At 31.1% G+C, this 19,045-nt stretch overlaps 1 protein-coding gene across 1 annotated transcript; it reads left to right on the forward strand.

Annotated features, from left to right (window-relative positions):
* Window positions 1–10,753, forward strand: LOC100816385 (uncharacterized). Its single transcript, XM_041017931.1, has 8 exons — window positions 1–157; window positions 1,479–2,042; window positions 2,134–2,324; window positions 2,920–3,033; window positions 3,124–3,252; window positions 3,815–4,058; window positions 4,602–4,713; window positions 4,789–10,753. Exons 1-5 carry the CDS (start codon window positions 1–3, stop codon window positions 3,211–3,213), a joined length of 1,116 nt encoding a protein of 371 aa, XP_040873865.1. The 3' UTR covers window positions 3,214–3,252; window positions 3,815–4,058; window positions 4,602–4,713; window positions 4,789–10,753.
* The last annotated feature ends 8,292 nt before the right edge of the window (window positions 10,754–19,045 follow it).

Genomic DNA, 19,045 nt, shown 5'->3' on the forward strand with positions numbered 1-19,045 from the left:
ATGGAGAGTGTACCTACTATTGTGTATTACGATGGTGACATGATTTCATCATCTGAAAGGATATTGTTTGAATATCCTAGTGGTTCTCAAGTCATTAGAATAAGCGAGAATATATCACTTGATGCTTTAAGGAAAACAATTATGGATGCCATCCAAGGTAACAAAATTTTACTTGACCTTTTTTACCACCAACCTGTTTTATGTAGGTGATGGTTATGTGAAATAAGTGTATGGAGCTTAAATGTAACGATGATATGAGAAAAATATTTTTCATCTTTCCAGAATTTAGTAGCAAAGGTCTAATTGAGTTGAATGTAACTTTTGGTTAATCTTTAAATGAAGTCCTTGTCCTGTTGCGCAAATCAAGGAAACTCAAATTTGCTTATGAGATTATTGTTATGATACGTGATGAACTTGTATAGTCGTGTTTTTAATTTATGAAAAACGTGCTCTATTTTTTAAAAAAAAACTTAAATTTTTTGCATGCATGTTTAAGTTTTGTCTTTGCTGAGTTATTTGTTAGGAACCTAAATACACATGAATTGCGTGAAAAGTGAACTAATTGGACGGTAGCATCTTAAAAAAAAATATTATGTTGTGGTTGAATTTTTTTTTTTCATGTTCAACAACTATTAAAACAACATTTATGTGCCTAATAATTGTTTTTTCAATTGATTCATAAACAAACATCAGCAACTAAAGAAACACTGATAATTAACTTATTAATTTTTAGTTTTTATAGAAACTCTCCTTTATTTGTTTTAGCAAAATTTTGATTTTTAATTTATGCATAACTTAACTGCAACTTATGAGAGAAGCTTAATTTATTTTACTTTCTTATTTTTTTACTATAAATATTTATTGAAAAAAACTTCCAATCAAAATCTTAGTCTACCTTAAAATTTCTTCTTTGTTTGATTATAAATCTTGTGTACCTATCTTTTTCAAATGTCATAAAAAGGTTTTTTTTTCTTTCTTGTATTTTTCTTTATTTTACAATTTATTCTTAAAAAAGTATTTGCTAAGTAATTAAAGAAATAACAAGATACATGTTGCATAGGGAAACAGTGTAATTATCACTTTTACAATAATCCTATATATATATATATGACATACAACAAGTTCTATTTAACAAAAAAAAAAGTGCCTTACGGTAGTTAGACAAGAAGTGTTGCCTAAAAATACCATTTTTTACGACAGGGTATTTAAGTCGGTTATAAAAAATCGTTTTTGTTTATATCACAGTGACAAATTTGTAAATATTGTTAATATTTTAAAAACGGTTTTTAAAAACCGCCTTGAAATGCTTCAAAACAAGGACGGTTTTCGGAAACCCCGTCTTAAATGCTTAGTATTTTTAATTAATATAATTTATCACTTTCTCTTTCTCTCTTTATCGGGCAGTGTACATGCCGCTCTCTCTCTCATTCTCGCATTCGTTGTCACCTCAGCTGCTTCATCGCGGCGCTGCGGGAGATGAGGGAGCCCAAAAGCCTCACTTAACGTGAACAAGGAGCAGGAAGAGGTTCTACGCTCCAAACCCTCCATCCTCGCCCTCATCGATGAGCTCGATAAGCTCCGGCAACCTCTCGCCACCGCTCTCTCCGAAGAGCTCCAAATCAACGACACATCTTCTCAAAACCCTCACCATGAGACCGAGATCGAAAACGAAACCCTAGCCGAGAGCTCCGGCTCGATTGAGCCGAACTCGAACTCGAGGAATGATGTCGTTGTGGAGGACCTGCTTAATTTTCTCTATTTTGGTTCACTTTTCGATGTGAAGAGTGACTTTGTGTCCACGATGCTTACCAGAACGCATGAGCGTGGCTGCTGCTTGACCTACGACTACGTCATCGACGACGCCACCGATCTGCTCGGCGAGAAGGACTTGGATTCGATCTCTGCACTGAGAGGGTTGCTTGTTTCGCGGCCCGCGGATTCAAGCTTTTCACACAAGAGTGTGCTGCACTGCTGCGTGGAACATGCCAAGCTGTGGCTTGCTAAGTCGGAGCAACCCATTAGGCCTGATGCTGATGTTACTTGTATGGTTCTGTTGAATTGCTCTTTTTTTCTTTCGTGTTGAGTTGTTTTTTACTTGTTAAATTGTTATTGAGTGTTTTCTTTTTTTTGTAGATGCTGCATTAAGGGAGAAGTTGAACAATATTATGTCTTCGGAGTACTTTACTACCACACCTGAGATGAAGGCTCCGGTTGAAGTTGCTGTGGCGGCTGCTGGGGGCAATTACGTTTCCTTCCATGTGCCGGTGCATGGGTTTGTGGTTCCGGTTGAAGTGGAGCAGCCTGTTTTTCAATCTCAAGAGAAGGTAGAATTTATAGTGCTTGTTGGATTGGTTGTTTTTGAAAAGTTAGTGTTTGGAATGTGTTGCTTGTTTTGAATTGGTAAAATGGGAATTCAATTGAGTTAAGTTCATGGCTTGAATGTTGTTGTGTCTTTGTTGGAATAAAGTTTAAATTTTTTGGACTGCTTTGGGACTGAAGTACCGTAGATGTCAACATTACTTTATTTGGTTGGATAAAATGTTGTTGGGAAGTGATAGAACTTTTGTTGAGAGGTGATTTCTGTTTATGGTTGCACAGGTAAGAGTGTGTTTGTAATTTGAATGTTTGTTGGGTAGAATGTTGTTGGGAAGAAAGCTTGCCTGATGATGTTGTTGCAAACTTCATTATCAATCTTCTCTTTGCGGGAAATGAAACAACCACCAAAACAATGCTCTTTGCAGTCTATTTCCTTACTCAATGTCCTATAGCCATGAAGCAACTGCTGGTATATATAACAACTACTGTTGAAATTTTTTCCCTATATGTTTATTTGGTACATAAAACATTATCTTAGGGGATTGCTCTGATTTTTATATTTAAACTGAAAAACATTTTTTTATTAGTTTTTCTCTTGGACAGGATGAACATGATTGCTTTGTGGTTCCATTTCTTTCAGCAGTCCATTTAGATGAGAATGTATACATTGGAGCTCTATATATTAATCCTTGGAGATGGATGGAACCTGAAAATGAGGTTAGTCCACATACCAATTTGGTGCATACTATATGTAATTTTTTGTACTTTAATTTCTTTTCTTTCTTAATTCCTATCCTCTGAATGTAGGAAAAGAGAAATTGGAGAACTAGTCCATTCTATGCACCCTTTGGAGGAGGGGCTAGATTCTGTCCAGGAGCAGAGTTGGCTCGCCTATAAATTGCTTTTTTTTCTTCATTACTTCGTAACTACCTACAGGTAATGCCCCTCTTTCTCTCTGGTATTTGAGAATGAGAAATGCCTCCTCTTTATTCTTTATTCTTGATGTCATGTGTCCTACTTCTTATCTATTGTGTATTTGGTTCAACTTTGAAATGCATTTTATAACTTTCATGATTTTGTTTGATTTGACATGAAAATTTGAGAATACTTTGTGAAGACAATAGGCTCTCTCAGCAGTGAGAGTATATATTCTTGTTTCCTTGGTCCTAATGAACTACTCCATTTGTTTCATCTCTTCAAAAGTCTTATTTGCTTAGCATTTTTGTATTCAGTTATAGGGTCACAACTCACAAGTAATGACAGATTTTAATTGAAGAGGTGTCATAATTCTAGTGTTTGGCTTTTCAACTTGTACTCCACAAAATAAATTGAATGGAGTAATAATTAATGCTGTTTTGATACTTAGAAGGTGGTGAAATGCTAACTAGTAACTACTGAAATGATGAATTTGTGTAGAATTTTGTTTGCTTTGTCACTTGTCATGTAGCTTTGGCAAAATTTAATTGCATATGTTCTTATGCTTGGCTTTCTTTGTTAGAATTTCAAAAGGACGTCTTGCACAACTGTGCTTACTCTAGCTTACCAAAGTCTTGGGGTAGTATATGGTGACCTCAGTAGTGTCCCTATTTATGTTTACAAGACCTCATTCTCAGGGAAATTGAGCCTCAAAGAAGACAATGAAGAAATTTTTGGGGTGCTTTCATTTATCTTCTGGACATTTACCATTATTGGTCTCTTCAAATATGTTTTCATTGTGATGTCTACTGATGACAATGGGGAAGGTAGAATCTCACTACTTGATTCTTGTGTTTTAGATTATTATGGAATGTGTCTATCCAGCTCCATCCTTTCAAATCTTAAGGCTGCTATTTGGCACTTCCTTCTAGTGAAGCCAAGCCAATGATAACTGTTTGGGAAGGATGCACAACTTTGTAATCACAGTGTTTCCCAGGAAAAAAAATCACTCCATTAACTTCTGGATATTTGTCTGTCATGCATATCACATGAAATCACAGAATGACAAAAGCATAGTCTATAACTATGCTACTGTGGTGATATTTTTAGACTTATGAGTTAGTAAGGTGAGTTGATATGTTAAGGTCATAAAATCAATTCTATTGCTCATGCTTTGCCATTTTGTGACAGAGACACCCGCCTGCACCTTTGGCAGGGGAGGGTGTTGCTTGCCTAGTTGCCTTCCTGTGTTATTGGTTTATTCATGGACAACATTCTCAATTTATTAGTTGGGATTTTCTTAAATAAATTAGGAAGCATTGTCATTTAACTGCTAAGTTATTTCTAAATATCTAATTTTCATTGTGCAGTTTGAGCAATTTTGCTGAAAATGTTGAGGTTCACTTTGCATTTAAGAAAAAGACAGAGATCTTGGCTAAAGCTAGAAATCTGCTTCTAGAATGTGACTTTTCAATTCCTCAAGTGAGTTTCTAGACTGGGAAAATTATTCTTTTTGCTATTGTGATTTTTAATTATTTATGGAGAATGTTTCTGTAGGAGTATACAAGGGATGGTTCTGTTTGGAAGAGTGATGAAACTTCTGCCCAGTTATCCAGCCATGTGGTAGATTTGCTTTTCTTATCAGAGAGGTTTCTAGTATTCAAAGCAGCCAAACAATTGATGGAGCTAGTTCATCAGACATTCCAGGTATACAATCCAGAATAATCAAAATATTTTACACTATGCAGCATATTTTATTTGAAATACAAACTGTGGACTATATATATACTGTTTCAATCAGTAGATGTATGCTAGTTTTACCAGGTCTAAAGTTTGCGTAAATCAGTTTTATTTCTTGCTTATGTTCTTCTAATTTGCCTAATTTTTTGATTTTATGTTCTATGCATCTAATACACAAGTAATAAAACAAATTAAATTATTTATATCACTGTTGTAAAAAGTAATAAACAGGTAGTGAAAAGAAAAAGAAAAGCTGCCCCTTTCACTATTGAAAGCAACAAATGCTAGCTGTCTCAACGTGGAGAGAAACTTAAGTTGAAAAATTGGTTCCTAAAAGGTCACTAGTACTCTAGATCTTTTAACTAATTTATATCTTTTTAAAAAATAATTAATTTAATTAATTATATTAAATTTTTTGGTTATTTATATTATTATTTTAAAACTATTATTTTTATCTCTTTATTCAATTAATTATTTTTTTATTAATATTTGGAGAGATATATAAAAAATAATTAATATATTTAAAAATTAGAAAAAAAAATTAAATACAATCTTATAATCAACAATAAAGTAGAGAGTAATGATTCAAAGACGGTGTTGACATCACGAACGTCTTAGAAAGTTAGGTTTCTAAGACGGTGCTGACATCACGACCGTCTTAGAAAGTCATGCTTCAAAGATGGTGCTGACGTCGACAACGTCTTAGAAAGCCAACCTTCAAAGACGGTCGTGATGTCAGCACCGTCTTTGAAGCCTGGTTTTCTAAGACGATCGTGATGTCAGCACCGTCTTTGAAAGTTGAGATTTTCTAAGACGGTATCCTTTCGACCGTCTTTGAAAGTGAGACACTTTCAACGATATTAGATTCAAAGACGGTCAAACACCGACGTTGTTTGTCTCTTTCCACCGTCGTTGAAACCGCTTTTTCTACTAGATAGGAATCAACTACTCCAATTTGATCATAGAATTTGTAGGGAATGAAGAGGTTATAATTGCATGGTCCCTATAGTTTACTTCAAAGCACCAACCATTTCATAGGTTAGTGCAATAAATTTTGAAAGAAACCCAATTTTGAAACAGATCATGCAAATAGAAGCTACACAAGTATGTGTAACTCTTTATTACCGTGTCCAATTTCAAGGCACTATGTGTGTGAGTGAGAGTAATAACAGGTATATATAAGACTTTCCTTCGTTACAACATGCATGAAATTCTAAAAAACATCACCCCTATAATTTCTCCACTAGTCATCAGCTTCATAAAAGTCTATAGTAGTTGGGAACAAAAAAAGGAAGAGGTGTGGGAAGGTTTTCAGCTTCAAGAATTTTGGTAAACCTGGATATCCTGTTATGTTTAACGGGCCATTTCGTGAGAACGTGAATGCATTACTTGAATGTGCAAATTTGGAGTAATTTAAGCATGGAAATGCCAATGTGGTCTTTTCAACATGAAGTTCATCACCACCCACCTTTACATATCTTGTTGTTTGTGATTGAAGAGCCAATAGAGGCAGCATTGAATCGTCACTGCAAGCATTGTCAATACGTTGGTAATGTTAATATTTGGTTTTGAATTTAATTATAGCTAATAGCATGAGGCATATGTAAAAAAGAATTATTGATAACACAATCTATGATATACTCTTTTAAAGACACTATTAACCATTGATTGAATTTTATAGAAATTTAAACAATGATACAAGTCTCAATTTCTATTTAATGAATATTCTATATAATTTTGTGACTTTTAATAAATTATAATTAATAATAGAAAGTATGTAAAAATATCTATTTATTTATTTATTTTTATTAAAATTCATGTAAGACCAATAATCACATTAAAGCTAAATTTCTTTAAATAAAAAATGAGTTCCATATATAAATTTTATAATAAATAATAAAAGAATAAGTAAAAAAATGTATGTGAGAGAATGTGTAGCTAACATTTCTCAAAATAGTGTTTATTATTCATGGTTAAAAACAATGAATAAAGTTAGTTACATGATGATATATAACTAATTAGTTCGTATGCTTTATTCACTTTAATTTATCATCTCACTTCAATTGTGTATGGGATTTGAATATAGCACAGGCTGGGGCAACCATTTCATTTGCAATAAGTATCACTTTGTGTTGCCCTCAAAGGAGGCACTGGGTACCTGCACAAGCTGTGATGCAATTACTACAACTAATAATGGTAAGTCCAAATTAATTGAATTACAGGGTCATATGATGCATGGTGTTTTTCACTCTAATGGATTCGGGCATTTGCTTTGTGTCAATGGATTGGAAATGGGTTCGAGTTTAGCTGGGAACCAGATCATGGAGTTTTGGAACCGTTTGTGCTACGGATTGCAAGCAAGGTTAACCCTGTTCCAACAACTTTTTCTTATATGTTGAAATTAACTCATACATAAGTCAAAATTAGGTTACGAAAAAGTTAAATGAAAGAACTTTTATTAAAAAAAATTAACTTATAATTTTATTTTAAGAAAGAGACTTAATTCATTTTATACGTATTTATTGAAAAATTTGTTCATGGTATAAGTAAAATTGTTTATATATATATATATATATATATATATATATATATATATATAATTTTGGTTTTAAACCAGTTCGTATGTTTTGAGATCCACCACAAGACTATAAATAGCACAATTTAGGTGCAAATTAAACTATTTGTTTTCCTTGCAAACACACCTGTTTGAAAAACACTAGCCGATGTTTCATTTTCATCTTTTTCTCTTTGTGAATGGAGAAATCTTTGAACCTCCAAAATATAACAATTTATGATTTTTTTAATATAGTTTCTCACATCTTTTGGCTTTTTTTTTGAAATATTTATATTCTTTAATTTATTTTCACAAAATTTAGGTACAATAAAATAAGCGTTTTGATTGTTTTTCGATTAAAGTTAAAATTTATTTCAGAGAAATACGAAAATATTTAATATTGACTTTTATTACACCAGTTAATAAAGAAATTTATTTTTTTAAAAGAAAAATAAAAGATTTTATAATTTTATAATAGTGTAGCTAATTTTTTAGTATATGGTTTTAACTTGTTTTTTTACATGTTAATTAATTATTGTGGCTCATGTACTTGTGTTAAATGCTTAAAACTACTTAAATTTTCTTCTTATTTAAATAAATAAAAATTCTGATGGTTTTCAACCTTATTCACTTCATTGATATAATTCTTGTATTTATTCTTCACATTTTCACGTTTTCTGTCTCGTCTTTCACAATTTTAATATACATATGTGTTTTCCTCACAAGAGAGAGAATTTCTCATTAACTATGCTTCATTGTCCTAGATGATGTCTTCCTCTTAGTGTTGATTTTATTAAGTCAAATCTTGTAATTTTTCTTTTTCTTCTTCTACCAAATTCTAATTTTACGAAGATGGATCATAATTTTCACTTTGTACAACTTGTCTTCGCATTATAAAGAAAAGGATAATTTCTAAAAGCGAAAGTTATGGTGCTTCTTTAATACCTTTTTTCGGATTTCATAATTTCACACTTGCATTTTACTATACATATTTTACGTTTGTTGTTCCTTTACTTTCAAGAGAAAAAATGGAGGGAAAATAGTGATACACTAAGTTGTGTATTTGCCAAGTGACTAGGGTGTAGTATGAATGTAAAAGAAAATGTCTCCAATGATTATTACCTTTTATAATATCATAATACCAATTGAATTTCCTGAAAAAACTTATGTTTATAGTTTCTAACTATAAGAACTGTAAAAGATTTTGGATAAAAAATAATATAAATAATAGTGTTAAAAAGGTGACATGCAAAGATCTCATAACTTTCTTCTATCAAATAAAAGCATTTGACTAATTAATTTGTACTTTACATGATAAGAAGGTGAGTTTGAATGACATTTCACATAAGAGAGGAATGAAACTTAGACTTATGAATGGAATAGCATACAATGAGACATGGTTTGGCAGTTGGGGTTACAAATTTGGTCGAGGATGCTTTGGTGTAACTCAATCCATGTACCACAAGGCCATACAAGCAATAAGAAGCATGTCATTATACTTGATCATACACCACATTGCCAATTCTAGCCATGGCATTCCACTAATCTTCTCAAGGAACCAGACACTTTCAGATCAATCCCTAGTGACCCTTGGTGACCTATTTTGTTACATGTTAGACCTTAAATCATGTCTTCCTCGTGAAACCTGAATTAGTTCCTATAAAACAAATGCCTTAGTTGAGACCAATTGTCGTTGGTCCCCTAAAAGGATTGAGATGGCAACAAGGGTTATTGTTGAGGCCTTGAAAAGAACAGAGTTTAAATGGGTTTCAAGACAAGAAGTTAGAGATGCTGCTCGTGCATACATTAGTGACACAAGTTTGGTAGATTTTGTGTTGAGGTCACTAGGAAACCATGTTGAAGGAAACTACTTGGTTCGCTGAAGCTTGAACCTTGTGACCAAAGTCTTGGAATATTGTTTAGAGGACATTTCTGATGTGTACCCTTATAATGAAGGCTTGGTTATGAGTAACAAAGTGAAGGACAAGTATAAGAAGGGCTCAACTAATGAAGGACATGCTTTATTTGTATAAGTACATTCTTATAGATTAAAACCAATTATGAGGTCAGAATTTCTTTCAGCTATACCATTGGCAGCTAGGATAATTCTTGGCACTAAGTATTTTATTAAAGATTACTTTGGAGATATTCCTCACCAAGTTGAATTAGGCTCCGATGATAAACTCAACATTTATTGTACAATTTGGTTGAGAAACAATGTTGGCAGTGGTTAGTACTTAAACAAGGCCATTATGCCACCCCATGAATGTATCACATTGAAAAGAAATGCTACTATCAATGACTTGAAGCTAGAAGTTGAAAGGGATTTTAGAGAAATTTGTTGAGAGTTAAGGAGTTTTATGGTGGAATCATTTGGGAATTTGAGTGTCAACAATGAGACAATGGCTTTTGGTCTAATTGAAGTGGGTGGAAAAGTTGTCCTTGAGGGTTGGCATGGTGACATATGAATAAACATGATTGAGCAAATATGTGAAAGTGATATGAACAATGGTATAATGGATTGCACTTGTGGAACTATAGAAGATGATGGTGAGAGGATGGTCTCGTGTGATATTTGTGAAATTTGGCAACATACTAGGTGTGTTTGAATTCCCAATGATGAAGAAATTCCTCATATTTTTTTAATGCAAAAAGTGTGAGCAAGAAATTGTCTTGTTTCCTTCATTGCCATAGTTATACAATTATAATTTTTTTGATGATGCTTAATCATTCACTTTTTGTTTAAAGGACGCCTTTGAGATTGAACAATTAAAATTGCTTCTTAGCTACATTGAATTCATGTAAATTTAATCTAACATGTAAGTAATAAAAATATTTCTATTTTAGGTTATGAATGATCATATATTTAATAGAAACTCCTTTCATTGTTGGACATTTTCCCTAGTTTTCATCTTTTTTTTTTGTCAAAGAAGGAGTTCCGTGGCAACGAGACAAAAATACAAAGGACATTTTCTCTTGTTACATATTTTTTTTTTATCTTATTTTTTACCTTCTCAAAGGGGAAAATGCAATAGAGTGTATTGGGCTTTAAAGTTTTTGAGCAAGCAACGAAGGTCTGTACTTGGGCTTATGGGCTTCACGTTGTTTCCACTATTTAGTTATTCACACAAAAATTATCAATTTATGATGAAATCAAACAATAATTGTTATTTATTGTACCCAAAAACTTAAGGCAAAATTATAAATTTGGTTTCCTTATTTATTTCAGAATTTGATTTTTGTCCTCCTATAATATAATTCATAAATTTAGTCCCTCATTTTTTTTGCAATCCCGTTATTTTAGTCTCCAACCCCGAGATTGAATGTTGAGTACTAATTGTTAATTTGATTTTTGTCCTCCTATAATATAATTCATAAATTTAGTCCCTCATTTTTTTGCAATCCCGTTATTTTAGTCTCTAACCCCGAGATTGAATGTTGAGTACTAATTGTTTACCTTGACTGTCATGTATCGTACTTTTATTGGACATTAACTGTCGCAATTTTATTGGAGGTTGACATTAATTAGGTATATGAAATTAACATCTAATAAACGCACAACACATGATGGTTAACGTCCAATAAAAGCACAACATGTGGTGGTCGTTGGCAAGTAATAGTCAACATCCAATCTCGGGGTTGGAGACTGAAATAACAGGATTGTAAAAAATTAGGGAACTAAATTCGTGAATTAAATTATAAGAAAACCAAAATTAAATTATGAAATAAATAGAGAAACCAAATTTACGAAAACTTAATAATTGCTAATTGAAAAAGAAAGCAAATAATACAGAATAAGTCACCAAATTAATTAATAATTATACATCAATTATATGCTCTTATTTCATTACAATAAGTTGTATCGGTAGAAGAAAAGAAATCAGGTAATTTCTGTAGTAGATTAGGTAATAATGATTGCATTACTACAATACATTGTAGATTTTTAATTCGACCAATAGTATAATGAAAATCTTACAAATATGAACCAATGGCAAACAAACATATTCTTTATTTAGTCAAATATTTTTATTTTATACACAAGTTTAACCCATGCTTATGGATGCTAAAAATCAATTGCAAATATAATTATTACGATTATCATGAAAATGTCAAATATATCCTTTGAAAGACCCAAAATCCAATCACGACTGGCGCACAAACAACTATTATAGTATGATAAGCCTTTACTATAACCAACTCCATCTAAAATAATAAATGTGATACTAATTTATAAAACCTACATTTCAAAGGGATTTCTTTTAAAATTTTAACATGATCTCCCCTAAAATATGAACATCCCAAAATAATATATAGGCATGTATAATTATCATAATACAATACCAAACTAGCACAGGACCTCACATAGGTCAAACAAGAAAACTGCATATAACTACTTCAAGTCTGACTAACTGTCAATGTAATAGAATCACTATAAAACATTAGTGTGCAATTCCAAAATGATAGTATAATACACTTTGAATGATCCTATTGGACCTCTAATACAAAAAGGGCTTTGTCCAAAAATTATGAGTCAACTATTGAGGCCTAATTGATGTGCTTGAGTTTAGACAAACTAATGATCTGAAATAGATTAATAGAGATAATGTAAATTGCCACTCATTGAATAAATAATTAAGAACCTAACAACCAGGACATAGTTGTACATAGGCATGGACGGAATTACATTGTATCAAATAGGGGCAGTCGCCCCCCTAATTTATAAAATTTTGTTAAGTATACATACTAATATATCAATATAGTATATTTCTCTCCACTCAATTTTCCATCTCGTCCCCCTCCCCATTCTAAACATACACACAAATATTTCATCCCCTCAAAAACTTTTTTCGTGTTTAGAAAAAGTTGTCAAGTATCAGTATACTTGGTTTTATATATTTTATGCCTAATAAAAATTCAAAAAACATAAAATATATAATAAGTTTATCTATTAAATTTTTTAGAAATAAGTAAGAAATTTTTTGACTAGTTTTATCAAATATTACATTTCTTATTTTTCCTTTACTTCAGTTTTGAGTAATTCCTTTTTTATGTTTTCAAAGACATTATTAGAAGGCCAAAAACAAAATGAATAAAGCAATGTGTTTTTGTTTTTCCAGTTGATGTTTATAATAAGTCTTCTTCTTTAAGAATATATATATATATATATATATATATATATATATATATATATATATATATATTAAAGAGGTTACAGTTAGGTAAAAAAATTGAGACAATAAAACTCAAAGAATGAAATTTGACAAGGAATAAAAACTTATATAATCTTATTTTTCTTTATAACCATAGTTATTAATTGAAAGAGTTAAAATTTATTAGGTAAAAAAATTCATCATATGATTTAACTTTTCTTTTAATTGAATTTATAGACAATTTTATTGATAGAAAGAACGCACCTTTGTTTTTAATCTGGAATGCTGTTAATTGGTTTATAAATAATTTTATTTATGTTAAGATATATATATATATATATATATATATATATATATATATATATATATATATATATATTATTTTTATTTTCTATGAAATTATGGATATATGTTAGGTAACATTGAAGTAATTTTATTTTTAATTTGCATTGCTTTTAATTACATTTTCTCATTACATATATACATTAGACAATAATTTCATTTTGAATTACTTTTAATCTATTTTATGAATAATTTTATTTATTATTATTTAATAATTTAAAATATTTAAAAGTTGATAGATATATAAATAAATTAATTATAGTAAATTAATTTTATAACATAGTTGAAGCATGACAATTTAAAGAGTTCTTAATTATTATTTTTAGGCAAAAAGAAGTAAACAATTTTGATTTATTGTTTTATTAATTTCATAAGATGTATGATATTTTTTTATTAAATTTTAGATAATTATTAATAGTGAAAATAGTCATTATTAACTCTTTTATTATTGTCAAATTTTTGTCTCCCTAATAAAATTTCTTGGTTTCGCCCCGGAACATAGGGAATTATTATAGTTTGGTCTCATATCCACTATTATATAATTAATGATTAGTAACAATAATAAAAATAATTTTAATATTTTATACTTTTTAACAAATATTTCTAACTCTAATAGAAATTAATATTTTTAGTTGGAGTAATTAATTTTAATAAATAATCTTGATATAATTATTTTAAAAATTTTAAGATTTAGATACTCTTTTAAAATATTGAGTAACCACATAAAAGTCTTATGTTAACTAATAAAATAATAACTTATTTAACTAATTCAAAAGATACTCTTTAATACTCAAATGTCTTATTGAATTAGTTAATTAGTTTGTTTATATACAGAGAGAATATGCAAGAGTAAGTTTAAAACATTGCTCTGGATGTAAATCTTTTATTTCAATTTAATCTAATAATAGTCTTCTCTAGGGTGTATGTGGGCTGGTTTGGACTAATTTCGATCAAATTTAGGACTCAATCCAATCAAATTTGATGGATTCGATTTGATTTTCATAATTTTTTTAACCTAAACCATTCATGAAGGTTTAGTTCAATTCAGACCAATGGATTACCCCTTTAAATTTGATCTTTTTTTCTTAGAACTACTATTTTATATCATGATTCTTCTAAATATCCAATACAATTAACACAATATTATCAAATGTCTGAAAGTAGTAAAATTGATTTATTTAACATCATCAACATAATATTCTAAAATAGACTAATATAAATTAAAACAAAATATGTTTCAACAAAATTTACTATAATAGTCTGAAACATAATTATTTCCTATAAACTAATTTCTTGCAACCAAATTTGCTACAACTACATTTGTTGCAACCAGATTTACCGAAACAAATGAACAAAATATAATCCATTAATATTATAAACATGGTAGAAAAAATAAATATGAACAAAAAATGAAACAAACAACAATGTACCTGAAAGTAATACCTTAAGAAGTTCTAACACTAATAGTTCCAACACTTGAAGTCCCAATATTAGCATTATTTAATGTCAAACCAAACAACTCTAAAAATTTAAACACAACCCTGTTAGCATAAAAATTAATTGATATTTTATAGAAATATAAAAAATGAAATAAGAGATTACACACTTGATTCAATCTTTTCCGCTTCATTTATTTCAACTTGCAAGTCATTAACATTTTGCTTAGTAGATCTAAGCCAATTTTGGACACAAATGAGAGCTTCAACAGTAGTAGGACTCAAGGAACTACAAAATGAATCTATAATTGTACCCCATGTACTAAATGCAGACTCATATGATATGGTAGATATAGGAATGACCAATATATCTCTAGCCATACATGTAAGAATATAATATTTGGATACTTTCAATTTTGACCAATTCAAAATGTCAAACTCAGTGTGTTCATCTTCAACATCATCCTCCAAATACCCATCTAACTCATTTTTTTACACCTCACCCTGTTTTTTTCTTCATTTTCATTCTAAATTCATCATCCCAATCATCACACTTATCACCTTTGTCATCATTATGTTGTTAGGTCATGTTTGAAGCCAATGTATTAGAACTGGTTGAATTGCTACTAGAATGAGAAATGGGATGCTCTAGTACATATTGTTGAATTAGTTTGTGAATGGGGTCTTTCAATTTTTTCATCATGTACATGCTCTTCTCAACACCATACATAGGATTAAAACAAAATTGAATGTACTCACATTTACAACGAGGATCAAGAAAAACAACAACAACCAAAAGGTAGTTAATTCCACCACTTTCCCAATATTTGTTAAACTTTAACTGCATATTTGATGTCATCCTTTGTATCACTATGTCATCATTATGCCTCCACTTATTTATTGATTTTTGAATACTAACCAACATCTTAAAAAAAAGTGTTAGCAGTAACATGCAATGACCCAGAAAAAAAAGAGTTGAATCATAGAAAGTCTTCAAAAAACTAATAAAAATATGAGCACGTTTCCAATCAATCTCTTTGGGACATCCTTCCCCTTCACTAGATATGAGATTTAACACATATGCAGCCTCAACATACTCATAGCAATAAAAATGCATGTTCATATTTTTCAGCAACATCTAACATCAAATAAGTAGAGTTCCTCCTAGTTGGTACATCAAGTATTAACATGGCCTTAGTGGATAAACTTCTTCAGCACACCTCTTAAAACTTACAAATCTACTTGGAGAAGACTTCACAAACTTACATGAAGCTCTTATTTTTCTAACGAATAGGTCAATTTCTTTCAATCCATCACTAACAATTAAATTCAAAATATGAGCAGAACATCACATATGTATGAACACTCCATTCAACAAAGTATGCTCATTCCAAACACTCAATGCTCTATTGAATATGAAATAGCCAAGTTATTAGCACTTGCATTATCCACTATTACACAACAAACTTTTGAAATCCCACATTCTTTTAAACAATTCTCTAGGATTATCCCTATGGTTTCACTTTTGTGGTTGGAAATCAAACAAAATTTAAATATTTTTTTTATTCAATTCCCACCCTTCATCAATGTAATGAACTGTCACACATATGTAATTCATATTTTGAATTGACCTCCAAGTATTCGTAGTAAGTGAAACCATTTTTTTATTTGCATACAACACATGCTTCAACTTCTCGTTTTCATCATTAAACACATGCATGCAATATATAACAATAGTGACATGAGAAGGAATTTTAAATTTAAGTTGAGCATCTCCCATGAACTTTCTAAACCCCTTATTTTCAAAAAACTTAAAGGCAATTTCATCAATAATTATCATCTTTGCAAGTGCTATTAGAGTATGCTCTTGATTAAAATCAACAAGTTTCATACTAACTTTATTAGGGTCACTCTCACTATCACTTCCAAAAACAATTGTCTTTTGCTTTTTATCAACATGCCTGTGTGGGTTTTTCTTACATTGTTGGAACACATGTCTTCTCGAGTTATCCATAGGTAGAACTATCTACTGCATGTGATGCATTACAGTACTTACATTAAGCCCTACCATCTTCCTTTCTTAATAAAATGTTCTCAAACATTAGAAGGGGGTCTAGCAGCTTTTTTTTTTCTTACCTCTGCTTGTGCAGATTCAGGTTCTTGTCCTTGCCCTTATTATGGTGGAGTTTCATGTCCTTGTGGTTGTGAAGGAGCTTTTGTCCCTTGTTGTGATGAACTTTGAGTATGGCATGGGGAGTGAGTGCTAATTGGTGGAATTGAAGATGAATCATTAACACTCCTTATATCACTTTTCTTTTCCAATTGTCTTATTTGCAAATTCTAAAGAACATATCCACAATAAATAAAAAATAGAAGTAAGTGAAGTAACATGGACATGTGGTGGTATTAGGAAGAGCATGAACAACAGAAGCAGCTTAAATTAATAACTCTTGACCTACACTTGAAATATTGATTATAGTACTTTGTTATTTCAAAAAAAATTAAACATGTAATAGTTTACAAAATTGTAGTAAATTTTCAATAGAGTAATCAAAAGACAAAAGACTCAACTACATAGTACCTACTTTCTGAAAATTATTAGCAAATGATATAACTGAATAGAGTACATACCTTTGTGAAATATAGTATAAAATGTTTCCTATCTGCTGGCTCGTTTGTTGCAATGAAACTGTTATCATGGAAAACAACAAATAATTAGCTAAAAAATTAGCTTTACTATGCATACAAAAAGTTAATAATTTATTAATTTTGCATCTATTGATCAAAGAGTTCTGTTATTCATACAATAACTCGTTCACCACTTTATATATTTATCTCTTTTCGTTGCATCATTTATTTTATATCATATGCTTCTTTTTTTTTTCTCTTGATTGTATAACTTATTGTATGATCTTTAGTTTAAAAACTTATTTAATTGTGCCAAATGAAGAAAAAAAAGGACAACAAAAACATTTTCTTGCTAATGAAAAAGAAGTCAAAAATCAAAGTTGAAGCAAAGGCACAATAGTTAAACTAGAGTTACAACTTACAAATGTATGTTATCAATGTCAAGTGGACTATATATATATATATATATATATATATATATATATATATATATATATATATAGACACACACACACACACGTGTCATTTCAGGTTGCCATTGTAGTATATTCCATTAAAAAATGAGCATTGTTACATGAACAATGCGTTCCATGGGTCCTAATTAAGTTTAGATCGAGATGGGAACGAATTAACGACTTCACGAATAGTGGCTTGTTCTGCTCCCCCATCGCCTCTGCGCCCCTGCCTGCACTCTCTTGTTCTGCTCCCCCATCACCTTGAACAGTGGCTTCACGAACAGCCCACGGTCCCTCATCGTCACAAACTATGACTTCAAATAATACGTGACAAGGGCACCCATGGTGTAGCTACAGGCTTTGCGAATGGCGGAGTCAGTTTCCTTGAGGCGGCGGACGACGTAGGCGATGATCTTGGTGAGATGGGTCGCCACAACATCAAAGTGTGTGGCACAGACGACAGTGAGAAGGTAGAGTGTGTCCTGCTTGACAACAAGCTTGGGGTCGATGGCGACATCAGAGTGTGCGATGCAAATGACAGCAAGGAGGCAGAGCGTATCCCGCTTGACGACGGGCTTAGGATCGGTGGCAGCGCCATAAAGACAGTGAAAATTATTAGCAAATGATATTGATATAACTAAGCAGAGTATATACCTCTATTCGCGGACATCATATCTACGAAAATGCAGACTTGGGGCAACGAGGTTGTGTGGTGGTGCGGTGGCACGGTGTCGCTTTGTCAAGACCACGCGGCTATTGACAAGTATGAAATGGAAACTTTGTAACCCTAGAATAAAAGAACATAAGAGGTGGAAAGGAAGCAACATGTTCTTGGTTTCTTGCGGTGACGAGGTGGGTTAATCCCCCAACTTATTAAACTGTTAATATTTTATTAAAAGCACTAAAGGAATAATGTATTACCACATCTTCCTTGATTGTCAAATTATTTTTTTAGTTTTTAATATATATATATATATATATATATATATATATATATATGTAATAAAATTTATATTTTAATTACGGATTCACAAATCGGTTCAACAGATCTATAAATCTAAACCTGTGATCCAACCTACACATGAATGGTTTTGATCGATTCGGTTTAGTTTTGACCTAAATATATAAATAACCCAACTCAAACTGTTTCAATTAGTTTGGATCAGTTCGGATTCGCAGGTGACCCATACCCGTGAACACCCCTAATGCCCTATCTTACCCGTTCATAATCATAGGAAATGTTCTGTCTTCTCACTTCATTCAACAAGGAAGCTCTTCGAAGGCAGAACTGCTCACTTTATTCTCTCCTTTTTTGTTCCCATCAAACTAGAGTACTCACTGTTAATATACTATTCTATTCCTAACAATTTTAATTTGATGTACTTGTGATTTTTGTTTACTCCTTATGGCAAGGTATGTTAGAACAAAAACGTATTACTATTTATGTTCTGCAAGTTGGAGTTTAGTTTGGCAATGATTTGAAAAGAGCTCCAGTGTCTTATGCATTTT

This window comes from Glycine max, chromosome 1 (assembly GCF_000004515.6).
Source record: "Glycine max cultivar Williams 82 chromosome 1, Glycine_max_v4.0, whole genome shotgun sequence".
Lineage (NCBI taxonomy): Eukaryota > Viridiplantae > Streptophyta > Magnoliopsida > Fabales > Fabaceae > Glycine > Glycine max.

What these genes read in the sequence shown, in the direction of transcription:
- LOC100816385 (XM_041017931.1), top strand. Translation starts at nt 1, where the DNA reads ATGGAGAGTGTACCTACTATTGTGTATTACGATGGTGACATGATTTCA. An exon ending in AATTATGGATGCCATCCAAG is followed by an intron (nt 158 to 1,478) that starts GTAACAAAATTT and finishes GCTGCGGGAGAT; the next exon opens with GAGGGAGCCCAAAAGCCTCA. An exon ending in GCCTGATGCTGATGTTACTT is followed by an intron (nt 2,043 to 2,133) that starts GTATGGTTCTGT and finishes TTTTTTTTGTAG; the next exon opens with ATGCTGCATTAAGGGAGAAG.